This window comes from Oncorhynchus clarkii, chromosome 27 (genome assembly GCF_045791955.1).
Source record: "Oncorhynchus clarkii lewisi isolate Uvic-CL-2024 chromosome 27, UVic_Ocla_1.0, whole genome shotgun sequence".
Classification (NCBI taxonomy): domain Eukaryota; kingdom Metazoa; phylum Chordata; class Actinopteri; order Salmoniformes; family Salmonidae; genus Oncorhynchus; species Oncorhynchus clarkii.
This window is the reverse complement of record NC_092173.1, coordinates 18,373,561-18,401,554: the sequence shown is the minus strand read 5'-3', so window position 1 is coordinate 18,401,554 and position 27,994 is coordinate 18,373,561. Positions and strand designations below refer to the sequence as shown.

Genomic DNA, 27,994 nt, shown 5'->3' with positions numbered 1-27,994 from the left:
TAACAACAAGAATTCGTGCCTTGATGAAATAGAATAGAAGCACCATGATTTGATGATCCATGGAAGAAAAAAAATAGATCTCTAGGCAGACAAAAGCATTTTTGATCACTCTCAACGAGTTTATTCTATCAGAAATGTCTAAGTCTCAAACAATAGACCTTTCAACAAGTTCACCAATGTTCATCAAGTAGCAGCCTTTGCAATTTTTCAGGTTCACGTCATCATCAATTCAATCAAATACTTGTTTATTTTGCTTCCCTCAAAGTCAATCGAATGAGAAACATATGAAATAGTTACACACTAGCCTGGACATATGCATTTGAACATCCTTATGGGACAAAAACATTTTCACATTAATAAAGCCTTTTCATTTGTTTCTGATGGTTCCAAAGGAAGTACTCTCTAGTGCACCGCCCCATGGCCACTAAGGGTACTGCAAGACAGGACTGACATTCATAAAGGAGGAAGTTGAACCTGAGGGGAGGAAGGAAATGCAGATACACTTCAAAAAGGAAACCAGTGTTGGCCCTATGACAAACATAAATACAAATGAAAAGAAACCAAAATAAAATACAAATAAAATTTAAAACAAGCTTTGAAGGGCTGACAAGAAAACCATTAACACCCTGGTTCCATTTCGAAGCATAAATTAGGCACAAATCACATACTAAGTTCTATTATTGTTCCACTATTTTTTTCAGGAGAATAATAATCAAGAAATTAATTATAGTCAGTGTTTTTTCCCCCCTCTCTTTGTGACACCCTTTTACTTACAATGACCGCTGTTTGTCTTGCAGCAACACAAGTGCAGCACTTCAAAATAATTAGTTCCAGCATCTTCTATATTGCTTTAGTCACACATTTAGACAGCGCAAAATGTTTTAGAAAGAAATTTGCAAGGGAGGGTTGGCGCACACACACCGCTATCAGTCCTTTTTGGTATATTGAAGCAGCCTTATGATAGGGTGAAGTTTCTCACAATCACTTCATATGAGCAGATTTACAACATCGCTGGCCAAGAATGTTACATAAATTAATATTAGCGGTCCCATGATTTTACGATGGCTGAGTTTACACAGGCAGCCAATTCTGATATTTTGTCAATTTAAATGTAACCTTGATTTAACTAAGCAAGTCAGTTGAGAACAAATTCTTATCTACAATGACAGCCTACCCCGGCCACGGCTGAATGTGAAGCAGTCTGGATTCGAACCAGGGACTTGCAGTGAGATGCAGTGCCTTAGACAGCTGCGCCACTCGGGAGCCACCAAATAATTGGGCAAAATACCTGAATTGGCCTTCCGTGTCAACACAGCCTTTGTGTATAAAATATAAAACATTTGGAAGGTCGTGGCTTACCCAACCTAGCCATTACACTATGAAGTAGCAGAAGTGTTACAAACCATGGCCATATCTGATTCCTTCTCTTAGACTACACAAACATACATGCACACATTCTTTAAAAGTGGAAAAATAGAAGACTGGACACATAATATAAGAGACCTACAGAGTCTACTGCTCAAGCCATAGTTGGACGTTTCATATCTGCATTTCCATCAACATTGATCAAGTACCTGTCTAAACCCCAAAGACAGATTTATTTATGCATATTTTCCACTCATATTTTCTATAAAAACAGACATGGCTTAAAGGTAGACTCAGTGAAATGAGTCCGCAGCACCACAGATAATGCGATGAGCGAGATCCAAGACTTCGCGCCAGCACAGTATCAGTGCATGTGCATGGGTTCGTGTCACGCTGTTAGTGTGTGGTAGGTACGGGACCAAAACAGTGGGTGAGTTTAGCCTCGTGCTTCAAAGCTCTTAGCTGTTGCAGAAATGAATGGTTCTACCTTTCAATTAATGGATAATTGTCAGACCTAAAAATCTTTTCTCCCCCCTTTCATTTTGATTTTACAAAAAGATACATTTTTACAGAAAAAAGGTGTAACAAATCATTCTAAAAGACTGGTTGAGAGCACACACGCGTCACTGTTTGATTGCTGTGATAGAACCAAAAGGACAAAGCAGCCACCCACCTGGGATAAATAGAAATACAAATAGTTTGACTGACCGTAGGGAACACTAGCGAGTAAATGGATGACTGGAGGTGAGGTTTAACAATACTAAACGCACGAGAAGAGAACTTCCAATCTGAAGCCCAACATGAGAGAATATGCTGTTAATTTTAATTACTGTTTCTTAGTCTGATCTAGTTCACAGTAAAAATATTTTTACAAAATTCCCGAGTTTTGGGACAGGGTGTCAGTTGTTATTTCGAGGCAACATGGGGCCATGGTGAAACCGGAAGCCCTAGTTGCCTCGGTGGCTCTCTTAGGATTACTGGAAGTGTTGCAGGGGTAAACCGTGGTCCTTCGGCTAAAAGTTGAAGAGGGTAAAGGGAACAGTTGGTTGATGTGGAGTGGATAAGGCTCTGGTAATACAATGTCATGGTCGTCCTTGGTCGCTTTCACACAGCCACACACTTACTCCTTCTGTTTCTTTACCAAAGCTCGAGGCTACGGGCTTTCAGATTGAACATGGATTTTATATTCTCTTTTTATTAAATTCTCCTACCCCTGTATATACTGTAACTCTTGCTCTGTTACTCCTTGAAGCTCCTCTTATAAACACTCTACCCACTGTATACATAGATGTTTCTCTTTGACTGCCCCAAACAACCCTTCACCCTTCTTGTTTTCATTGTTAATTTTTAGACAGCTCAGTTCTCAGGTCCACATGCTCATTCAAGGAGGTGGCTGTTGCATCACATCTGTTCCCTTGTAGAAAGTAGTGTGGTATGGAGGGTTTGACATTAATCAACATTAACGTCCATGGGTATTTTGTCCTCCAGCTCTAGTGGACCGTCCACAGTGAGCTCCTCCATGCTTTTTCCTGACTCCTGAAGCTGCTGCCGCCGCTGAACCTCCGCCTTCAGGTTTTCCAAGTCCTTTTGGCTGCAGAGGGAATGGGATACCACAGGGGTTAATGTTGAGCCCAGACATTTATATTTTTTAAGAGTGGATGGAATTCCACAGGGGTCAGAACTGGGTCCTGGCACGTTTCCATTTTCAAAAAAAGAAAAAAAAATGTACTACTTCACTTTACCTGAGTGGTATAAAGATGATACCGTTGATAATATTGAGCTGTTCCAGAACACTGGCCATACTGGGTGCTGTGAACTGGAAAAAGTGTCAGAAAACAACAAAATGACACAGTGTTCTATGAAACACCAACAACACATTTGAAAATAAACTTGTGTCTGTAGCAATGGTCCCTCAAATTATTCTAGGCACTAAGCAAATTTCAGGTCTGCTGAGTGCAAACTTGAACGTTGTGAACATTCTGTGCAACTTCCAGCACGCGTTTACTGTGAACACAGAGGCTATACCCACTTTAAGTTACAGTTTTAACAGTGGCCATGTAGGCTACTGTGGCTATTTGATCATAATGTAGGCCTACCAGAGTGGCATACCATCAAAAACAATGGAGAAAATGCATCCCATAACATTTTAACATGGAAATAGTCGTTCTATCCCTCAGCCTACAGTAGAAGCCAATGTGTGGTTTTCAATGTAGGCCTACAGTCCATGAGCCTTTTGAAATAAACAAGCAGGGCTTGACATTAACCTGTTTATCCACTTGCCCTTCAGACAAGGTGGCTGAAAATGGTTGTGTTGTTTGACCCAAGAAACCACTTTATAGAATAAAAGTGTATTATTATTGCCATGCCATTATTACAGAGAATCAGACAAACTATGCTACCCTCTGTCTATTGGCTACTTAGTTTATTCAAGCCTGCCTCAAAATACTGCCCCTTTAAGACAAAAAAAAAGCTCTTTACCTGACTTGCTTTTCAAAGAGGTCTAGAAATGTACACGTTATGTGCTCTTGTAGGAAGCAATGATTCCCCTATTGCTGACTACAAATCATCTATAACTGGGCTAATAACTCACTAACAAGCAGAGGATATGAACAAAATGCAGCTCTCGCTTTGATCACAAAACAAGTACATCTACTCACAACCACTCATGCTGTAAATACAGTCCAGTTCAAAGTAAGTGGTACAGATCCATATATGGCAATGGTCTGATTGTTTATGCCGCACGGGTCTGTGTAGAGTACGGGATGAGTAGTGTGTCAATGAAATGGAATCATTCTCCGATACATTCTGCCTACAACAATCTCTTGCATAGTTTGTTTTGTTCCAGTATGTTACATTGAAATTGGCTAATATTGTGTTGATTCGATCACAATTGCCACAGTAAAGGGAAACATTGATAGTGTTATCAGGGAAATCTCTAGAACAGTAGTCACCAACCTTTTCTGAGTCAAGATCACAGAGTCAAAATGCAAGCCAAGATCTACTGCTCGGTTTTGTTTTAACATGACTTAAAAAACGTAAGCCTATGCAACATAAACCAATTAAAAACAGTACTGTAGCAATGAGGTTTGTGCAGTAAACTATAGGCCCAATACATTACCACCACATATTGGCTTTGCTGTTCAGGCCATTTTTATAAATTATATTTAAACATTTGAGGTAGGCTATATGATCACACCGGTAATAGATCCGTTGCTGTATTACTTGTATTACTTACATACATTTAAATCATTTTTATTTTACTGGGCTGATGGTGCCTGCATCTGATGGTCAGTCTCAGCAGAGGGAATAGAGGAGAATGAGGGTCCCCCTTTCAACATCCCTTCACTCTCCCTTTCCTCCACTGATACTGACCAAAACGGGACACCGTCTTCCAGCTGATGGTGAAACTCGAGTCGCACCGCATTATTTCTGCCTCAGTTTCCTACTCATTCATTACTGCTGCACTGCTTGTTGTAGGGCTGAGTGGAAATAGGAAGAAGGCGCATTTTATGGCGTATAAAAAAGTGTTGAGTTGACAGTGCTGAGTACGAACTATAACTCACGCATAAAAACAGCAGCTCTTTTCTGTATTCATTGACAGTCTCTCTAATCATGGTTTTAAACGTTTTGAAATCTCACAGTATCAACTTCGCTGTAGCTTTGTTTTATGCCTGCTATATTACTTCCGACAGTATCTGAGCCATCCAATTGGCCAGAAAGCACAGTTTGTACCTTCAGACACAGGAAATGGTTCAAAATGGCAACAGTTTTCCTACCCGGCACACAGGTCAGCTGAATCAGGTGCACCTACCGCCAACAGCCTGAGCCAAAAAAACACCAGGATTTATCGTTTCTTTTTTACAGAAATGTTTGGCAATCGAGTAGGAATGGCTTTGAGATTAACCAGGCGATCGCCCGGTTGGTGACCACTCTCTAGAAAGTTGAGTGAACTTCAATCTCATTCTTCTCTCTGTGGGATGATATTTTTGGGTGGCAGTCTCAGGCTACTGTACGCACAGTTTAGAGGGAACATTGGTCTGTAGATTATGCTATCATCTGGGTACAATACAAGGCCCTTTGATTTTGTCTTCGGGATAAAAACCATGAAACCATAGCTATGCCCTAAGCCACGTGCCTTGAGTGGCATGATGCTGGCGTTGGAGCCGTTCTTGTAGATCTCGTTCATGGTTCTCTGCAAAGCCACAGCCTGCTGTGTGAGGTACTTCAGGTACTCTGAGCTCTCTTTAGTCTTCTCGTGGGCCTCTCCCACCTGAGAGGGGACATAGGGGAAGAAAGTGAGAAAGAAAGCTTAAAAATAGATTGACCTCTCAACTAATATCAGTTGTTGGTAATCTAGCACATATTCCACTTTTTTGTAATTTTTTTTGTACTTTTTACAGCTTTTTCGTGATATCCAATTGGTAATTACAGTCTTGTCCCATCGCTGCAACTCCCCTACGGACTTGGCAGAGGCGAAAGTCGAGAGCCACGCATCCTCCGAAACACGACCCTGCCAAGCCGAAACACGAACCTGCTTCTTGACACACTGCTCATTTAACCCGGAAGCCAGTCGCACCAATGTGTTGGAGGAAACACCGTTCAGCTGGCGACCAAAGTCAGCTTGCAGGCCTGCCACAACGAGTCACTAGAGCGCGATGGGACAAGGAAATCCTGGCCGGCCAAACCCTCCCCTTACCCGGACGACACTGGCCCAATTGTGCGCCGCCTCATGGGTCTACCGGTCACGGCCAGTTGTGACACAGCCTGAGATCGAATCCGGGAAAGTAGTGACACCTCAAGCACTGCGATGCAGTGCCTTAGACCGCAGCGCACCTCGGGAGGCTATCTGAGGAGAGGACGTGTAGAGCTTTGTGTACTGTAGCTGCACATCTTACCTGGTTTTTGTAGATGGTGTAGCCCTCCTTCTCGTGCTGGAGCGCAGAGCGGAACTCCGCCTTGCTCTCGTAAACCCTCGCAACCAGATGATGACTGCAGAATTATATATAAAAATAATAATTGCATTAAATTAACTGAAGATAAACACAAACTTGAGTTTAGAACAGGAAGTCAGTTAATATACTGAAAATTATGTTCCGTCACTCAAGGAATAACTCTCCCTTGTCCTTACCTGAGGGCTACTTTGAGGGAGCGGGGTCCGTGGTATTTGGAGTTGATGGCCAAGGCGTTCTCCAGGAACCTCAGAGACAGGTCGTACTCCATTACTCCATGCAGCACCAGGCCAATGTTACTCTATAGGAGGAGACCCGGGACCACAGGGAGGACAGGTGTAAGGAGAACTGATTTGATAAAGGTCACACACAAACACACCTCAAAGGCTTCCACAAAATTGGTACATAACTTCAGAGTTAACGTGGTAACACGTCCACTTACAGGATGGTTTCAATCAAAATAAAATAAATTAAATACTGTGGTCCACTCACGTCTAGCAGCGCCATCTCAGGGTGGTCCTCCCCACACACCATCAGCATGAGGTAGCGGGCACGGTACAGCAGCTTCAGGGCAGTGGACAGCTGACCGTTGGCAAAGCAGTACAGAGCCAAGTGCATCTGGGGAGAGAAAGCAACCAGAGGCACTTAGAAACAGCTAACATGGACTGGCATTGTTTTTTTAATGATGAAACAAACTATTTTTTTTTAAATAGCCATTTTCATGGATACATACATATTCCTGGATAGTGTTGGGGTGCTCGACGCCCAGCACCCTCTCACTCATCAAGACAGCCTTCTGTTGGTTACTGAGAGCCTGTGGACAGAGAAGACGAAAGTCAGGACTGTCACTGGAATTGCTGTGGCCATTTGTTTTCATGTGTGAGAGGAATATAAAAGTGTGTGTATCATGTCTAGAGCAGCACACCTCATGGTGGTCTCCCATGATGTAGTTAAGGCGAGCCAGCAGACGCAGGCAGGCACAGATCTCCACGTGCATGGCCCCGTACACGTTGTTGAACAGGTTCAAAGCCTCGTTGATTAACTCACAGCCCTCCTTAAGGTAACCTGCAGACAGAGGCCTTGTTAAAAACTCAAGCTTCCACAATTGTTGTACAACACAAAAGAAAGTCATGTGAACGGGTTCAGAGAGGACACTAAGGTAAGTTGCATTGTTGAATGAATGTAGTAATGCTTCTGCATGGTTTGTATGGGGAGGAAGGAAATATTTCTCAGTCTTCGTGTGTGTGTTGCATGTGTGAGTAGAGCTTCATGTGCATATCTGTTTAGCACTAGGAGGACCTAGGGCTGTTGTGGTGACAGTATTACCGCCACACCGGCGGTCAAGAGTCATGACGGCAGTCAAATTCCAAGCTCTGATGCTGCTGATGGTCGTTAGTAGCCTACCAAACATGCTAACTGCCTGGTATTCAGAACTCTATTGTCCCCTAATCACGCTACCATCAATGCTAATGTTTTCAAAAATCTCAAACACTTCATGAGAGCCCATTGAGCTCATGTTGCGCAACATTTCTATAGGCTATGAAATTGAGTGAGAAAACAGAGTGATGGCTGCTAATAAAAAGAGGATCCCCTCAGCATTCTATAGGCTAGGCCTACTATATTTATTTCTCAACTTTCCTAATATTAAGCACATTGTTTATCATTACAACAGGAGTATAGCCTAACTGTCTGGCATGAAAATGAACCACAGGAAAAGCTTCCTCCATTCGCTATTTAAGTGCATAGATTACATGTATTATTTCCCACTGCCCCCGTTTAGAGACAGGTTCATGATGATGGTCCGTTCTTTTCTTTTTTTACCCCTTTTTTCTCCCCAATTTCATGGTATCCAATTGGTAGTTACAGTCTTGTCACCGCAAATCCCGTACGGACCCGGGAGAGGCGAAGGTCGAGAGCCGCGAAGGTCGAATGCTTCTCGACATAATGCCCACTTAACCTGGAAGCCAGCCCCACCAATGTGTCGGAGGAAACACCGCACACCTGACAACCATGTCAGCGTGCACTGCGCCCGGCCGGCCACAGGAATCGCTAGTGCGCGATGGGACAAGGACATCCCTGCCGGCCAAACCCTCCCCTAACTCGGACAACACTGAGCCAATTGTGTGCCGCCCCATGGGTCTCCCGGTCGCAGCCGGCTGCAACAGAGCCTGTACTCGAACCCAGAATCTCTAGTGGCACAACCTTAGACCACTGCGCCACTTGGGAGGCCCCTGATAATGGTCCATTCGAAATCAAAACAAATTTCACACATATTATTTAGTACATGTAAAGACAATATTAAATAATTTTTAAAAAACTCTGATGGGTGACAATATTAGCCTATCACTGCAAATTTAAAATCATAGTCGCACACCTAAATCATAGTCCTAAAATTTGCCTAAAACATAGGCCTACAATTTTAATAAGGTTTGTACCACAACTAAATTGGCCAAAAAAATAATTAAAATTAAACACATTGATCCACTTTACAAGGGGTGTAGATCTAACTGGCATACATAAGCAGCGTGCGAGTTTCACATTTGGGGAAGATAATTGTCACTATAAAAATGCACCTTTATAATAAAAGCATTAGATGCATAATCACATTCGCGGTCACTTTGATAATGGTGTTTTCCGTTAATGGAAAAATTCACGCTTATAGCCTACTACCATGTGCACAGCGCTGTGCTTATAATGAAGAAATAGCCCAATAGTTTATTTTAAGCTACATTTTCTGATCTGTTGCATCAGCCACATTGCATAAAAAAGTGTTTGTTGCTTGTATTAAATTTGGAATCTATCGCATCCCACAACTGTCCCAGACTATGTATGGAATATTTATTTATTGCACAGAAAAGGTTGACTTTGTACTATGGGTGATAGTTGCTGTTCGTTAGGCCTACTCATCTTGTTGGCAGACGAAAATTAAATGTGGACAGTTCTTCCAATATGCACCTCGGAATTGGATAAGGACATGCACCTTTACTTGTAGCCTGTGAGAAAGAACCGATCATGTGACGGAGAGGCGCTTCGGATTGCACAGCACACTCAGGGAGAAGGGAACGCAGCAGCACTCCGGGCCGCAAAATGCATGGATTGTTTTAGGGTGCATTACGGCCACAAAGGGGATGTCGACATGAAATTCGAGGCATTATCAAGTGCTTGTCAAACTGTGAATGAGAGACTATTGAGAGTACAGCCTGTGCAAAAGCAGAGCTCATGCCTTTCAAGCTAATTTTTTCAAATCATTATTAGTCTCTCATCATGCAGCCTTACAATGTATTAAAAATCTAAAACATATAGCGCAACGTTTGTAGAACAACTAAAGTTACATTAATAACTCTAAATTAAGCATATAGGAGTACCAATTTCTTTGTTAACTGCCCAACACAATAGCGCTCGTGCGCACTCCCTCAAATCATTGAGAAAATATTTATGTTTTATTCAGCTTTGTTCAATTATATTCTTCATACTATAAAATAATGCCACAGAATTATAAGCAAATCTTGTCTGCTAAATGAAAAAGTACAGCCCACAGCCATTTGGCATAGCTACATCAGGACAACTCAGAGTATGCTATTATTTTCTTCTGAAATAGACTACATTTTCTTCATATCATGCTTCTTTAGACCTGTCAAAAAACAGGCTTGTAGGCTGTGTGTGGAAGCCAGGAGATGCTAAATGTGTTTATGTAAATTAACAGTCAATTACCGTGAGACCAACAGTTATTTGCGTGACAATCACCTGCTGACGAAATTTCGTGACCGCCACAGCCCTAGGAGGACCCATTCTGATCCTGCCCAGCAGGACTGGTATCCACCTCACCTTGCTGGACCTTGGCCTGTCCGCATGTGTGTGCTGCATTATTAGTGTGAGTAGTACTGTATGTCTCTAGCACTAGGAGCATCCATGCCGTTCCGGGCCATGCTGATTGAGGTCTTGTAGCCTCATGCTAGCCTCACCTTGCTGGACCTTGGCCTGTCCACTCTGGAAGAAGTGAAAGGCATCGGAGGCCTTGGGGTTGACGTGCTTCACCACAGGGAAGATGTTAAGGATGTCCTCCTCTGTGAAGGCAGGCTTGTGGCGACTGTCAAAGTTATACTCCTTTATCAGGATCTAGAAAACACGGAGGCAGGAGGGGGACACACAGGAAGCTTGTTAGGAGGGGGAGGGTTAAAAACATGACATCATTAGAATATACATCCTGAATTATAATTTGACCCCTGGCACCTACTCCCTCAGCATTTCTGTAGATCTGAAGTTATTTAATAAATGTATACAATAAGTTGAAAATAACACCTAGTCTAAATAGGAATTGATTGGAGTTACCTGGATGCCAGCTTTGATGGAGATTTCTCTGAGCAGGGTGATCTTCTGAAGGCCGTATTTCTCCACTACCTGGTCAGCATTCTCACTGTAGAAAGATGCATGTTTTTAGGAAAACCTACGCCAACTTTAACCCAAGCACACTCACCAGTGCATGCCGACATGGTAGCTGCCAGAATAGTGTGCTAACGTCAAGCCTACTATTGTGCAAACATCAATCCTAATTCCCACCCACCAGTGCAGGGTGAAGTTGTAGTAACTCTGGGCCTCAGAGACTATGTTCTTCCACAGCTCACTGGGTGTCAGGCTGGCCCACGCCGTGTTGTCCCCTCCCCCTGGAACTCGGTTACGGCGTTTACGGTTCTTGCGGCGCGACACAAGCTCGTCGGGAGGCAGGTGTGCCACGGCATCAGGGAAGGAGGACAGGAAGCAGTTGAGGAAGTGGCTGACAGCAGCTGAGAGGGCCGACAACTCCACACCCTGGGAGATGGAGTACATAGTCTATTGTTCTCATATTTAATCAATTTCTTAGGGAGACAAATAAATACTTTCTATGATAAGCAAGTAGGGATACTCATTTTCGTGGTGTAAAAGTACAAAGATCTGTGTCATCCTAAGTGCATTATAATTATTTAACAATCATTGCTTAAAAATAGCAATCACCTGGAGGTATGTCTTGAAGATATGTTTCGCACATCTGGTGATCAACTCGCTGATACCTATTCTCTTCAGAACAGAAGAGATACAAAACCGTCAGGAAAAAAAAACAAGCTTAATGCAGATTAATCTTTATGTATTTTCCTGCACCCTGTCCTGCAATATGTCTGCAGTAGAAACAGAACAGTCGAGAAGGTTATCATTATGCTAATAATGCTATCATTGCCCTTCATTATATTTCTCCTTAGTCAGTCCTCAAGAGCGTATGGAGGTCAGGGGTTTAGGCTTACATAGAAGTGCTCCAGCTGTGCCTTGGCTGGGGTCTTGTCCACAAACTCCAGCACGTTGCCTAGGTAACGCACATTGATGCCCCTCTGGTGCAGAGCCTCAGTCAGCGTGGCTCCATCCATAGGCAGAGCACTGTGGTCCAGACAGTCCTTCACCTGGAGGGAAAGACCCGCATAAGAAAAATTAATTACCACACACACACACACAAGAAAAAATAACCAAGGAAACACCAACCCACAAATAGCTAGACAGACACAAAGGCTAGTGATACAGTGATGTAAGAAAATAGTTTGAAATATAGTTAAGGCAATGACTGCTTGTGCGTGGTACCATGTTGTTGCCCTGAAACTTACCAGAGAGGGGATCTGACAGGACACCAGGAAGGCTGCAGCATCCTTCAACAGCTGCTTCTGTTTCTGAATGTCATCCACACTGTCCTCAGGGAAACGCACTCCTGGGGGAGAGACATGGGGAGGAAATGAGTACTGTACAGCAGAGCTAGCTGCCACACAAAACCTCTCCTAAAAGCACTACATTTCCCATCATCCTACCTGGAGAAAAGATGTCTGGGTTGAAGCGGATGTCGAAGGAGGTGTTGCTGATGGAACCCACGGCCTTGCAGGCGTTGAGGACAACCTCTCGGCTTTTAGGGTCTTGATGGAGACAGGTCAGGGTGGGGTTGGTGAGATCAGGGGAGGAGGAGAGGGGTGTTTTATGAATATACCAAGTTAGCTGGGCAACTCAAATCAAAATGATATGGGGTAAGTTCCCCAAAAGCACCACTATCATCTTTTGTCCAATGCCTACATGCGTTGAAAAAGTTGAAAATCCACACCAACACACTGTTGCAGATCTTAAGTTTTTTTTTCAAATTAAAAACACATTGTCATTAGAGCTATTGTCAAGCAGACAGTCGAGCCAGGGGCCAACTCCTGCTATCCCACACACATGCAATGATCACATTCAACCAGGGATTCTTTCCTTCTTTCTGGAGCATCAAACCCTTTGATTAATTGTCACACCAGCCAATAAGAAATAAACTTGACAGATGTGGTTATTGGATTGCTATATCTCACAATGTTAGTGGGGTCCATGCTCACCCCATAGGAGGCTAAGAACTGGACAGGGACACCTAGCCAGGTGGAGAGATGCAACTAAGACACCAGCATTAAGTCTTGTTAGCGATACTATGGATAAACGCTCTCACATCCTGATGAAAAACCACACATACACTCTTTAAAATGGTCTAAGGGGGAGTATAAGAATATTTTGAAGATAAATACACAACGCAGAGGATGAGAGGACGAGAGTACTAAAAACTAAATAGAGTACCAATGGTCAATAGGGAATTGTCAATGGAAATAGTTGGCTTTCAGTTCAACAGCTGTTTAGAATCTGTGGAATGTCCTGAAATCAGAGCTACACGTGCCACGTTTTCATTGGTCTGTTCATTGAGTCTGGAGCAGGATACTTGTTATTTGGCCACTGGCCCAGTTGTACTGCAAGGACTTCTGATTGATCAACCCCAGGCTAGGGTGGGGGGGTTATAAATTACATCCTGTTTATTTGTTCTGTGGAGAAAAACTGGGGTTATAAATGACATCCTGTTTATTTGTTCTGTGGAGAAAAACTGAGGACAGGGGAGACTGAACATCTACCTCCCAGCATATCATCTATGATTCTTCTCAAATCAATCTATTTTTGTCTTCGATTTGTTTTGGGGTCTGTGTTATTGAAGAATAATGTCAACTGCTAACAACTCACACACACACCGTTCTAAATGCAAGTCTATGGAGCAAATAAAGAGACCTCTTCTTTAAAAGCATTTCTCCACCGACTGGATATCCCCAGTCTTTCTCTACCCTGCAATGGTTTGGACGTACCGATACCGGATCCATCTTCCGCGGCTAAGGACTCAGCCAGCTCTTTGGCCTGGGCTAAACCCGGGATACTATCCTCAGCCTTACCCTCCAGAGGGCTCTCGCACTCCCCGTTCTGAATCGCTGTGGCAACGGGCACCAATGGCCCATTGGTGGTCACCGTGGGAACCACATTATCCTCTGTAGGGGTTGCCTGGGAGGCAGTCATGGTTGTTGCTGCAGCAGAGGGAATGTCCGTTTCTGTTGTTTGTTCTGCCTTGGGGGCTGCTTCTGTGGTGGTGGCTTCTGTTGCTGCTGGCTGAGGGGCATCAGTGGTAGAGGTGGTCTCTATCTGGACTGCGTCGGACTTGCCGTCAGTGAGGGTTTCTGTGGAAGTTTCTGAGGACTTGGCTGAAGCGTCGGGGTTCTCCGTGGAGGGCAGGGCTGGAACGGCTGCCTCGGGGCTGTTATTCTCTGTCAGGGTGGCCATCTTGCTGTCCTTGTTGGCTTTCTGCTGCATCAGCTGGAGTGCTGCCATCTTCATGAAGAGGAGGTATCTGAGGAGTAGATTAGAGAATCTTTATTATCCGAGGGAGTAGGACATCCATTCAGTTACGTGACAGACACTATCATACACTAAAGGGAACATCGAATGACCCTCGAGGGACATACCCAGGGCACCCTACAGTACCTGTGCTCGACGAAGGCCTCAATGAGCTCCTGTCGGAGGCAGGCCAGACGGTGGCGGTGCTGGCGGGGGAAACCCTGTCTCACACTCTCAGGGGAAAGCTCCTCCCCTTCCACAGGCAGGAAGTTCAGGTCAGGGGGGAAGGTCCTCAGAAGGTCCAGGATGTAGTGGCGTCCATCGTTGCCAATTATGCCCTTACACTCAACAGAGGAACACAGCTCCACGGACTCATCCTTCTCATTCAGCACATTGTGTCTCTGGACCTGGGGGTGGGAGAGTCAGTCATTATGACAGAGAGAATGTGATAACCACAGTATGGCAGGTTAGAGACACGGCAGTCAATATACGTTGAACATCTGTAGGCCGGTGTAGTGACAAAAGACATTGAAGTTTGCTTACCCTGTATTGACAAAAACATTAATCCCAAACAATTAGCAGACTTAAAAATAAACCATGAAACTGGCATTATCATATCCTCTTCCTCACCTTGAGTGGTCGACTGGTCCTCTCCAGAAGTTCCAGGTACTTCCCATGAGACACCACTGTCTTCCCAAAGTCGATAGACCCGTAGATAACGCTCTGCTCCTGCTCTCTCTCCAGAATACCAGGGATGATCGACTGGGCCGTGACACGATAACCACGATAATCCACCACCACAGTCCCCAGGGTGTACAGCCCCTCCACGTCTACGGCCCCGTAAGCCCGGACACCGTTGAGGTCGTTGGTGGGCGCAGCGTGCGCAGCAGCGTCCCCGCCCAGCTCGCGGTAGTGGTCACGGACGTCGAAGCCCAGGGAGAAGAAGATGTTGTTCCAGATAAACATCTGCATACGCGTCTCCTCGCCAGGGTTGATGGCCATCACGTTGCCGTCGATCACCGCCATGGAACCCCGAGTAGCAGCAGCCGCAAAGTCACTGTGGACCTGGAGAGAGGGAGAGGGGAGGAGAGTTCGAAAGTGAATGTGTAAGGATGTAGAGGATTGAACGAAGAGTAGTCTGTGCACACTACAGGATATAGACAGTAGCATAAAAGGAGGGTGCTTCAAGAGAGAGTCGATGACCGAGGCTCACTGGAGAAAGCAAATAAGCATGAAAGAGTGCAGGAGAGAAGAGGGGAAAGGAGTTGGGCTTCAACTGCTGCTGTAGGCTGGCTCACCTTGAAGATGGCCCTCTCTCTCAGCAGGCGTTCAGGCAGGTTCTTCCGGGCCAGCTCTCTGGTCGTCTGCAACTCCTCATTCCAGTCTCGCGTCTGAATAAATAACAGAGACCCCATGTTACACTGACAGTAAAAAACAAAACTATTTTTGGTGTGTGTGTGTACTATAGAGGTCGACCGATTAATTAGGGCCGATTTAAAGGTTTCATAACAATCGGAAATCTGTATTTTTGGACACCGATTTGGCCGATTATTTTTTTTTACACCTTTATTTAATCTTTATTTAACTAGGCAAGTCAGTTAAGAACACATTCTTATTTTCAATGACGGCCTAGGAAAGGTGTGTTAACTGCCTCGTTCAGGGGCAGAACGACAGATTTTGACCTAGTCAGCTCGGGGGATTCAATCTTGCAAGCTTACAGTTAACTAGTCCAATGCTCTAACCACCTGATTACATTGCACTCCACGAGGAGCCTGCCTGTTACACAAATGCAGTAAGAAGCCAAGGTAAGTTGCTAGCTAGCATTAAACTTAATCATAAATCACTAGTTATCAACACATGGTTGATGATATTACTAGTTTATGTAGCGTGTCCTGCGTTGCATATAATCGATGCGATGCGTATCGTTGCTCCAGTGTGTACCTAACCATAAACATCAATGCCTTTCTTAAAATCAATACACAGAAGTATATATTTTTAAACCTGCATATTTAGCTAAAAGAAATCCAGGTTAGCAGGCAATATTAACCAGGTGAAATTGTGTCACTTCTCTTGCGTTCATTGCACGCAGAGTCAGGGTACATGCAACAGTTTGGGCTGCCTAATTTGGCAGAATTTTACGTAATTATGACATAACATTGAAGGTTGTGCAATGTAACAGGAATATTTAGACTTATGGATGCCACCCGTTAGATAAAATACGGAACGTTGCCCGTATTTCACTGAAAGAATAAACATCTTGTTTTCGAGATGATAGTATCCGGATTCGACCATATTAATGACCTTCGGCTCATATTTTTGTGTGTTATTATGTTATAATTAAGTCTATTATTTGATAGAGCAGTCTGACTGAGTGATGGTAGGCACCAGCAGCCTCGTAAGCATTCATTCAAACAGCACTTTCGTGCGTTTGCCAGCAGCTGTTTATGACTTCAAGCCTATCAACTCCCGAGATTAGGCTGGTGTAACAATGTGATGTGAAATGGCTAGCTAGTTAGCGGGGTGTGCGCTAATAACGTTTTAAAAGTCACTCGCTCTGAGACTTGGAGTAGTTGTTCCCCTTGCTCTGCATGGGTAACGCTGCTTCCAGGGTGGCTGTTGTCGATGTGTTCCTGGTTCGATCCCAGGTAGGAGCGAGGAGAGGTACGGAAGCTATACTGTTACACTGGAAATACTAAAGTGCCTATAAGAACATCCAATAGTCAAAGGTATATGAAATACAAATGGTAGAGAGAGAAATAGTCCTATAATTCCTATAATAACTACAACCTAAAACTTCTAACCTGGGAATATTGAAGACTCATGTTAAAAGGAACCACCAGCTTTCATATGTTCTCATGTTCTGAGCAAGGAACTCAAACGTTAGCTTTCTTACATGGCACATATTGTACTTTTACTTTCTTCTCCAACACTTCGTTTTTGTATTATTTAAACCAAATTCAACATGTTTCATTATTTATTTGAGGCTAAATTAATTTTATTGATGTATTATATTAAGTTAAAATAAGTGTTCAATCAGTATTGTTGTAATTGTCATTATTACAAATACTTTTTATTTTTAAAATCAGCCGATTAATCGGTATCGGTATTGAAAAATCATAATCGGTCGACCTCTAGTGTGTACCTGTCCAGGTATGTGTTCCTCGTAGCCTAGGAGCGAGGTGTACGGTGTGTGTACCTGTCCAGGTATGTGTTCCTCGTAGCCTAGACGGGAGGTGTAAGCGTCCTCAGCTCTGACACAGTCCATGGTGTGGTCCACCTGGGGGGCGGTCCAACTGTACACCTGGAAGGGTGTGGCTATCCTTTCAAACGGATGCCGCTGGACCCTGCAGTCAATCAGAAACTAAATTATCCATGTATCACAGCGGGAATATTTCTCAGATAAGGCTTACCTGAATGACCAAGAAAAACAACTACTGTCTGGCTAATATATTTAGCTCTTAAAAAATATATATACACATTTCTGATAATGACTAATAATTGTATGCTTAGTTTGTTTTCCCCACATTACACAGAACTAATAAATAACTCAGTGCATTGTGGTTAGCGTAGCCCACTTACCTTGTCTTCTGCAGGACAGTGAAGTTCTTTTTGAAGGCAGGGCTAATCTGGCTCAGCAGCTCAACCAACGAGTGGCTCAGGAAGCTGGGGTTGGCTGGCTTGGGGTTGAAGGTGTAGGTGGTCGACCTGGAACAACAACACCATGGTCATCTCTCATTATGGTCAACTCTCAGCCTTGGCCATTTGACTTTTCACACAATCTTGCCAAAGCTAACCATACTGTACTGGCTCTGATATGTTCCCTTTCACACTTTCCAGTACAGTTCCAGCAAGAGGTGGATGTGTAATCAGGCCAACACAATCCAGCTCGGCTCAGCGCAGTAGTGTGAAAACAGCATGCGGTAAGTCTAACGGGAGAAAGGGAAAGCCAGACTCACTGGTTGAGGTAGAAGCCACGTGTGGAGGCGGTGATACTGATGTGTCTCTCCTCAACAGTCACCATATACAGGTACATAAGATCACCATGCATCTTCCTGTTGCCAGGGGGGGGGTTCCAGCCACTCATAGTCAGGACCTTCAGGCACTGCATGGGCTATAGAGCAAGAGGGGGAATCAGATATGGACATTGGAATGTGACTTATGACTTGTGGTGTGCTAGTGTGGATATTGGAAAAGGGTCATAGATTGATTACTTCATCTGCACTTTATGGTGGTAAGGATGTACAGGATATAGTACAACCCAGCCAGCTGATGTATGCTGGTTTTGTTGAGTGCACACTCAACTTTTAACTAATCTTACCCTTTATTCTATAACCACGTTTACTTATTCTAGAATAATAAAAGTATACTAGTGCCAGGCTTGAGTAAGTCTGGCACTTAGCTAGCAAATCATTGTGAGCTATATAAAAATGGCTCCTACAAGCAGATCAAAAGGTTGGAGCTGAAGCCAGTAAACTACAAATGGACAAACTCCTTGAAGAATGTAACACATTTTTTGAACTGTCAGAATGTCACAGAGACACACATGAATCTATGTAAATGAGATGGCATTAGAATGATCATAATTAGCTTGCTGGCAACATCAGGGTTGTGGGTTTTAATTTTACAGCAAATGTGAAATATATGTCACTATGAACTGTAAGCCTCTTTGGATAAATGTGTTAAAATCATCGTAATTACCGTCATTATTACCTTCCAGTCCTTGTTCTGTGGCTGGAGGGGAACCAGGGGGCGTTCTTTACTGCCAGGCAGGATGTGTTCTGGAGGGGTACAGTCTATCTGCTCCAGATCACTGCCCTTCTTCTTCCGCTTACCACTGTCTGCAGAGGAGATAAGGTCACAGGTCAGACTAATGCAGTCAGACCAAAGACTTTTATAGCCTGCTACCTAGGACACAGACATACACATTTGTAGGATAAAGGTGGCTGGATACCTCAGAATGCTGACTGAAATCTCTCTCACCCCAATTCTCGCTGAACAGACCCACCCAAACACGCAAATAAACAATTGGGTACGCAAACACGTGTGCACGCACACACACCTCCTAGGTCCCCGTCGGTGAAGACACTGAGGAAGGAGAGAGAGTTGCAGTCCACTCCATTGTAGGCATCAGATGGGTCCAGGCTTTTCAGCAGGTCTCTGATATGACGCACATGGATACGGGCCTCGCGCACTGTGTAGGGCTCTGGGGTGAGGAGAAAGGACAGTCATTACTTTATTATCGATGCAATCTACAGACTGTCTCCTGGACTGTACTCTCTAGAAAGGGGACTAGGAGGAGATTCTGCCTTCGATCTTAAACCTATACCATTTTTAGGCTTTAAGATCAATAATGTCTAGGGGTAGGGGCTAGTGGCTGACTTGAGAACATATCACCAAGTCCTACCTTCCACTACTTTGAGAAGGGAGCCCTCCTGCAGGCCCTCGATGGATTTGAGCTCAGCAAAGTTATCCAGCACGTTGCCGTCCAGCTGCAGGGAGAAACAGGTACGATGACAGGTGTCCTCACGGTCCATCAACACCTGGTGGATCTCCTGCACCATCTCCTGGGGTGAAACCTGGGGGAGCGGGCGGGGGTTAACATCTTACAGCAATAGAGACTGATAATGTCTGGTCATACAGCTAGTCCCAATTTGGTCCCCATCTCTCCACCTTGGCCCTAACCCTTCAATGTTTGCAGATCTGAAGCCTCTGGATAGGTATAAGTGGTGTGCTGGTGGTGCTTCCATCCACTATATTGCTTACACCTTACAGATCAGCAGACGTTGAAGGATTAGGCGGGTCAAGGGGTAGTGGCAAATTGGGACCGGCTGTTGGGCTGTCTAAGTATGTACTGTACCTGGAGGTCAAAAGGCTCCGTCCCGGGTGCCTGGATCTTCACGGTGAAACCTGTATCCTGAATCACAATCACTTCCTGTTCGTTAGAATCCTCCACACCGTCCGTGTCACCACCCCCATCCTGCTTGGACTCCTCCTCCGAATGGTAGTGGGCCCCGCCCCCATTCATCACCACTGTGCTTGCACTGTGCCCTGTGATTGAACAGAAGGAGATACATTCAACATAGCTTGTCATCTGATTGGACAGATGGGTAGAGAAGGCATTGCCATGGCAGAGTGACACATAACTGAATTAATAAGAATATAAGCCTACAGATAGCAAACAAAGTAGTGCGTGTTGTCAGATTAGATTACTCCTAAAAGGGCATAGTCTACAGTGCTAAATCGGCGACTTATAGGATCCAAGGAGAATAGGATCCAATTAGCACAGAAAACAAGATCTCCAGCCTTTGCCATGTGAGGCAGAGGTATACAGATTACCTTGGTCTGCTTCTCTCAACCTGGAGTTCTTAACCATCAGACTCTAGTACAGAACACAAAAGTTGGTGGTTTGTTTGCCTGGTGCTTTTCACCTTCTCCACATTGGGCACCAGACTCCCAAGGTCACTGAAGAGGAACTATACTGGAAAGTGTGAAAGGAAAATAGAGCCATCCACACAAATCCTCCCCTCTGTGTGTGTGTGTGTGTGTGTATACATCTTCACTTCCAGAATGAGTGCAACCTCCTTGACCTCCGAAGGGGCCTCACTGGCACAAGGCATTGTAACTGTGGAGACATCTGTGTCGCAGGGGTGTTTCCCATTTACCAGAGCTAAAATTAAAACAATAAAAAAGTGTCAAAAATATTGTACTATTTTGAATGGTGTGGGTTGAGTTGCCAAGAGGAAAGGCTACATACATAAATAACAAGTGGGGCCTGCAGTGTGGAGGGGCTGTTTTCTCTCCCAGACAACTGCAACCGGCGCACCCTTGTTCAACGTCAAGGGTAACGCAGTGTCAGGGTTACCACGTAGAGGGGGTGGTTGGGGGAATCTAGAGTAAGAGGGTGAGCGAGAGAGAGGGCGGAGGGAATGAAAGAGTGAGAAAGAAAGACTCACCACGCTCTGAATACCAAACACAACAGCCTTGGCCAACAACTGGTCCATGCTGCAAGAGAAGACGGACTACTAAAAAAGAACAAGGAAAATAGACTTGAACATATGATAGGAGCCAAGGGATAATGTTTCTGTAGGTCAGAAGGGAGGGAGGTGAAGGAAGGGATCAACTGTGTTTTTAGAAACAGGTACAGTGGCCGGTCATCCTGTCCTGTTGTAGAAGCAGACATATTTGATAAGTTACAGCAGTTACTCGGTCTCTCTCCTTAGGTGTCCTATTTCTGGCCTGATCCAAGTCACTCTTCATATCTCCATTAATTCTTTCCTCCCTCCAGCAACGCCCCAGCTATTGCATTTTTCTTAGAGTTGTCACAAACAGACAGTGGGAATCCCTTCGGTCATTCAAGGTCCTCTGCTTTCTTCAAGATTCACTTTTCAGCTCAGTTTGACTATTTTTGTAACTCCCACAAAAATTCAACATGGTGCTTGACTCACATCAATTTAATGAAAATGTATACATTTTAAGTTTCTCAAGTGGAATTGATGAGGTAGGGGAAGAGCCTTCAAATAATGGTGTGTATGAATACTTGCTGCCAATGCTATTCAATCTGTACTGAGAAGGCAAGACTACAAGTGTCAGAACCAAGAGTACAAAGTGCCAGACAGCACCATAAAGCTAGCCTAATAATTGCAAAACAGACCCACTTGGCCCTACAGCAACAGAACAGAGCACTAGGGGTGAGGTGAAAGGGTGGGGAATGGGGTCCAATATTACACAACCTTCTGCATTACTCAAAACATTTAGCCCAACTAAACGTGTTTTTTTTAAGGAGGTTGAGCCTTCATGTCACTGTGTGTAGTGTAGACAGGAGAGAATCATGTCGTTGGTGACAATTCACAGATGAAGAGGGCAGCAGGTGGAGGGAAGGGAAAGCAGAATCCACAAACTGATGCAGTACTTCTGTCATACTGGCATGCATATTCTGGCCTCGGTGGGTGAGTTAGGCCTACATATACAGATTATCCAACTCAAGGCTTTGCTTATTTCAATAAGAAATATTTATCTTAATAGTGTTAAGGTAGCCTAGTGGTTGGAGTGTTGGGCCAGTAACCGAAAGGTTGCTAGATCGAATCCCCGAGCTGACAAGGTAAACATCTGTCGTTCTGCCCCTGAACAAGGCAGTTAACCCACTGTTCCTAGTCTGTCATTGTAAATAAGAATTTGTTCTTAACCGACTTGCCTAGTTAAATAAAAAATTCAACCACAAGACCAACCTTAACCAGACAAAATGGAGGAAAAATGTTGATTATTACACAAGCAAGGAGCTTTGATCCTCCTGAACAGGTAAATCATTGAGGGGGATGGGAAGCAGAAGGACTAGGCAGACCAGCATTCAGTTAAACCAGTTAGACAAAACAACCCCTCCACACCCCATTCAGTGCCACCATTAGCATCTTAGCTCACTCCTCAGGTTGCACAGTAACCAAACTTATCCTCACGCCAGGATACGTCTCATTCAGGGCAGTGGGGCAAAGAGTTATAGGTCCCTGATAGTATGGAAAGGAAGACGAAAGAGATCAATTAGGCAAATAATAGAAAGCGGGCTACAAGAGATCAACAATCATTTTCACAATTTCCTCGAGGTGTGAATGTCTTGATCACTACTAAAGTCCTTATTCAATCAAAATTGTGAAAGACCACTAGGCCAACTAATCCAGAGAGCGAGCTACCAATCTCCATGCTGCCCTGTCTGCTGCCCTGTCTGTTGTAAGCTGTTATATCTCTGATCAAGGTTAACCACGGACTGAGCGCTGTTCTTGCTTCGACTACAGATGAATTCATTCCCTTGACATGGCGGACCTTGACATGATGGGCCTACAGACCAGGGCAAAAAGAAACCAAACAGACAGCTTTTTGGGGGGGGGGGGGGGGGCACAGAGCAAGGTCTTTTTTTTGTCCAACATAGATAGATTTATTACACCACAAGATGGCAACCTTCTTTTGATAGATTGATATAGAGCAGGAAGGGAAAGCTTTCCTGCAGAGTCATGCATATATCTTTGCAGGGAGGTCTCATAACCAGTCAAATTAATCCTCTGTCTGAAGCATGTTGATGTGTTTTAGAATGGGTTGCTGTTTTAGACCTCAGACCTGTGGGGTATATGACAAAGCAGGATCAAGGAGTTAACTTGCCTAAATATTCTGAAATAACTTTTTATTTTTGAGAAAGATAAGCTTGAAATGGACATGGTCTAATAAAGAACAAGCAAATCAACAGTTATTTCAGGTTGCTTATCAAAGTTTGCTGGCTAACTCATTTGATACTACCTTGTAGTATACCTCTCTGGGTTGTGATTATGAAGGCCGGATGTTAGTAAAACATTACAAGAGATGACAAGGGGCTAGAGGGGGGGTGTGGACAGTCTGGACAGTGCCCTGAGGACTACAAAGGTCACCCTTGAGGATAATTTAAGCTCCTTCGGTTACAATCACCAGCAGACCCCCTCACCCCGTTACCCTCAACCTCCTCCACCTGCTAACCCCCATGCTACCCCATCAGTCTGCCATGTGCTGTCTGTCACAATACTGTCAATACTGCAGGATACACAGCTCAGTGTCTTGGTAGTTAACCAACAGTCTCAAATGCAGCCTAAGGCATTTGTCTAGTCCTGCAGGCCTCTCTTAAATGAGAGGTGAATTGCAATAGAAAGCTAATCAAGGAGGTGATTGTATCTTGAAGTGCCAATAATAGGAAAGTGGTTTAGGGGTCAATTATTTTGTTGGTATTGATTACTTAATACCTATGGAGTTGTGAATGAATCTTGTCAATAGCTGACAAAGGTTGCCAACATACTAAAGCTCTATGATGGACAAACACTGTCCATAAACAAGAACTTAAATTCACTAGAAGAAAGTATGATGGTATATGTGCTGCACATACAAAGCTCTAGTCTAGGTGAAGGCTAGCCATTAAAAATATGCTTCTCATCTTCCAACAAATACTGATTGGTACATAAACGTTTTGTTCATGTCTCAAAATAATTTGCTGCAAATGCAAATAATTGATGAAACATAACATAACCTACAAATACCTGGAATTAAGAGTTGTATTCTGATACAAATGACATGTTATTGCACATTACAGTCACTGGCTGTGACACAATGAGTCCCTACAATCAATTACAATCAGTACAGTTGTCGTGCAATAACTGTGACAATGAGGCCAATTCAAAGTGTGACAGCTGAACTAACTATATTGTGTGTAACTTTATAGTCGTGGCAACACAGGCGTCTATGCATGCAACTTCAGGTCCTGTCAAATGTGACACCGAAAGCTGTGGCATTGTCGTGAAGGCTGCATAAGGTTGTGTAATTTCAACAGTGGCCTTACATTCACCAAACCTATACCAGTAGTGCGTCATGTGACTGTCTCGATCATCAATACTTTATATATATGACGCAAGCGATCGGTGGCAAGCCATGAAAATCGGTTTGTTTAAGCGACACTTACCGGCTATATGACTCAGAATGTCTCAAGAATAACCTTCTCTCTCCGAGCATGCACCATGACTTTTCTCAAATGGTCAGCTTCCGCTTCCCGGTCGAGGAACAGCCAACCTCTCCGGTTCTGAACGGGAGGGGGGATCGGGAAGGTATCATGCCAACTAACGGGGACATTGGTGATCTAGTCACTTCGATATTACTAGGTCACAAAAAGAGTATGCATTTGATGGACTAAATGGGGGAAAAAAGTAGTTTATATTAATAGAAAACGGCGTGTGAAATTACTTCACATCGATTAGAACCCCTCTATTATCTTGAAATGTGCAGTTCCACTGAAGGTGACCTTCAGTCCATTCGTTCTTTCATGCAGGTACATAACAGCTGTGGTCCCATGTGCGTTAGAACGTGGGGTGCTCGCACCACATTGTTAAGATAGTGAATACAATTGTATTACTTTCTATAATCACATTTATATCAGCCATTGTTCTACAACAAGTCAGCATCACCACAAGCTTGGCTAACTATTTCGAAGCTAGCTAGCTAGCTAGTTGTGTGTATCAATGGTTGTGTCTGTTTGCCATACAGCCAGTGAGCAAACTAGTTAGTCGAACAGCTTATCTAAATAATTCTAATAGTCATTTGATTGTTAGCTAAACCCTCTTGATATGGCCTAAGCTAACCACTTAGCTACATGTTAACGTTAGTTTAGCCAACACAACAACTACTAGCTAGCAAATACAACAGCTCAAGCAAGCTGTCATTGTTGAATTGACACATCTTGGTTGTATAGAAAACTGGTTTGAATACGGAGGCCCATTACTGCATTTTCAGCTAGTTAGCTAACAGACTAATCAACGCATTGACAGATGAGATGACTACTTTGAATTAACTCTACATGTGTGTAGCTAGCTCGCGAACGCGGTAATTAGTTACTAGCTATGTGCACAATTTCATAACTTTCAACCGACGCCGCTAGCATTACGATACAACTTAAACATTTTGCATGGTAGTTAGTCTCTACTAGCAAGTTTGATAACTACGTAACGTTAACTAGTTACTTACCACACGCACAAGGATCCTTGTTTGGTGCCTTGGTCTCTTGGTGGTCTGGCGTTTCTCCTTCTGCAAGATCAACTGTGTTAACATTACAGTTGGGTACTGACGCCTGGATGTCATCCGTCTTGCTCACCATTATTTGGCAGTCAGTGTGGCAGCTAGTTAGCTTAAAGGTGGCAACAGAAATATGTTGCTCAAAATTGCTATGTTAATCTGTGAAATGCTTCTTCTTAGCTAACGGGCTAGCCAGTTACATGCAGAGGGTACGATCTTACAAAAACAAGTCTACATAGGAAGGACAGTCAAAACTGGACATGGAAAACACGTGGTTTCTCCTCCTCCTGACCCCTTTGCCTTTGCGTTGGTTCCCACCCCCAAAACGTCTGGCTACGGAAAGCGCAATGTGCCGTTTTTTTATGAACAGGTGCCCATATAGGATCACAAAATGATAAACTGTGATTTTATTTTGGACAGGTGCTCTGTATTACTGGTATTAGAAAATGTTGACTTTTTGTATAACATCATTCTTTGGTTAATATGGCTATAGGGGTGTGCAACACTTCTCAAATCAAATTGTACTTGTCACATGCGCAGAATACAACAGACCTTACTGTGAAATGCTTAATTACAAGCCCCTAACCAACGATTCAGTTAAGAAAAATAAGAGTTAAGAAAATATTTACTAAATAAACTAAAGTTTAAAAAAGAGTAACACAATAAAATAACAATAACGAGACTGCACAGGGGGTACCGAGTCAATGTACAGGCACTCAATATCAAAGCTGGTGAACCAGGGATTTGGGACTGAATACGTTTACCATATTGACCTACACTGCCGATAATGTTGTTGTTGATGTCTATAAACACTTATGTATGTATGTGCATACACCACCGTTCAAAAGGTTGGGGTCACATAGAAATGTCCTTGTTTTTGAAAGAAAAGCAATTTTTTTGTCCATTAAAGTAACAAAAAATGTATCAGAAATACAGTGTAGACATTTAATGTTGTAAATGGCAATTGTAGTTGGAAACAGCTGATTTTTAATTGAATATCTACATAGGAGTACAGAGGCCCATTATCAGCAACCATCACTCCTGTGTTCCAATGGCACGTTGTGTTAGCTAATTCAAGTTTATCATGTTAAAAGGCTAACTGATCATTACAAAACCTTTTTGCAATTATGTTAACACAGCTGAAAACTCTTGTGTGATTAAAGAAGCAATAAAACTGGCCTTCTTTAGACTAGTTGAGTATCTGGAGAATCAGCGTTTGTGGGTTTGATGACAGGCTCAAAATAGCCAGAAACAAAGAACTTTCTTCTGAAACTTGTCAGTCTATTCTTGTTCTGAGAAATGAAGGCTATTCTATGTGAGAAATTGCTAAGAAACTGAAGATCTCGTACAACGCTGTGTACTACTCCCTTCACAGAACAGCGCAAACTGGCTCTAACCAGAATAGAAAGAGGAGTGGGAGAGTGCACAACTGAGAAAGAGGACAAGTACATTAGAGTGTCTAGTTTGAGAAACAGATGCCTCACAAGTCCTCAACTGGCGGCTTCATTAAATAGTACCCGCAAATCACCAGTCTTAACGTCAACAGTGAAGAGGCAACGCCGGGATGCTGGCCTTCTGGCAGAGATACCTCTGTCCAGTGTCTGTGTTCTTTTGCCCATCTTAATCTTTTATTTTTATTGGCCAGTCTTAGATATGGCTTTTTCTTTGCAACTCTGCCTAGAAGGCCAGCATCCCGGAGTCGCCTCTTCACTGTTGACATTGAGACTGGTGTTTTATATGTTGCATAATTTTTTTGTTCAGTGTATGTAGTGTCTTTAGAAAGTATTCACACCCCTTGACTTTTTCCAAATGTTGTGTTACAAAGTGGGATTAAAATGGATTTATTTGTCATTTTATGGTCAACAATCTACACAAAATACTCTGTAATGTCAAAGTGGAAGAAAAATTATAACTTTTTTATCAATGGAAAATAAAACATACATATCTTGATTAGGTAAGTATTCAATCCCCTGAGTCAATACAGTTGAAGTCAGAAGTTTACATGCACTTAGGTTGGAGTCATTAAAACTCGTTTTTCAACCACTCCACAAATGTCTTGTTAACAAACTAAAGTTTTGGCAAATCGGTTTTGGCAAAATGACACAAGTCATTTTTCCATCAATTGTTTACAGACAATTTCACTTATAATTCACTGTATCACAATTCCAGTGGGTCAGAAGTTTACATACACTAAGTTGACTGTGAATTTAAACAGCTTGGAAAAATCCCGAAAAGGATGTCACGGCTTTAGAAGCTTCTGATAGGCTAATTTACATAATTTGAGTCAATTGGAGGTGTACCTGTGGATGTATTTCAAGGCCTACCTTGAAACTCAGTGCCTCTTTGCTTGACATCATGGGAAAATCAAAAGAAATCAGCCAAGACCTCAGAAAATAAATTGTAGACCTCCACAAGTCTGGTTCATCCTTGGGAGCAATTTC

General features: G+C 43.4%; 1 protein-coding gene across 8 annotated transcripts; it reads right to left on the bottom strand.

The window, feature by feature from the left end:
* Positions 1-96: 96 nt before the first annotated feature.
* On the bottom strand, positions 97-25,862 carry LOC139386385 (clustered mitochondria protein homolog). 8 transcript variants are annotated; one of them, XM_071131936.1, is made up of 27 exons: positions 25,506-25,862; positions 19,846-20,036; positions 19,393-19,564; positions 19,048-19,191; positions 18,687-18,826; positions 17,945-18,099; positions 17,568-17,693; positions 17,185-17,332; positions 15,287-15,379; positions 14,619-15,053; positions 14,136-14,395; positions 13,469-14,001; positions 12,137-12,238; positions 11,939-12,039; positions 11,588-11,740; positions 11,304-11,366; positions 10,876-11,120; positions 10,644-10,728; positions 10,277-10,430; positions 7,240-7,379; positions 7,048-7,128; positions 6,807-6,932; positions 6,494-6,615; positions 6,261-6,354; positions 5,501-5,635; positions 3,108-3,181; positions 97-2,956 (listed from the first exon to the last, which is right to left on the bottom strand). In XM_071131936.1, exons 1-27 carry the CDS (start codon positions 25,633-25,635, stop codon positions 2,815-2,817), a joined length of 4,344 nt encoding a protein of 1,447 aa, XP_070988037.1. In that variant the 5' UTR covers positions 25,636-25,862; the 3' UTR covers positions 97-2,814. The 8 variants fall into 8 exon arrangements, with proteins under 8 accessions (XP_070988037.1, XP_070988035.1, XP_070988039.1 ...); XM_071131934.1 differs by having other exon boundaries at positions 10,876-11,141; positions 25,506-25,857; XM_071131938.1 differs by having other exon boundaries at positions 10,876-11,141; positions 13,553-14,001; positions 25,506-25,857.
* Positions 25,863-27,994: the final 2,132 nt, after the last annotated feature.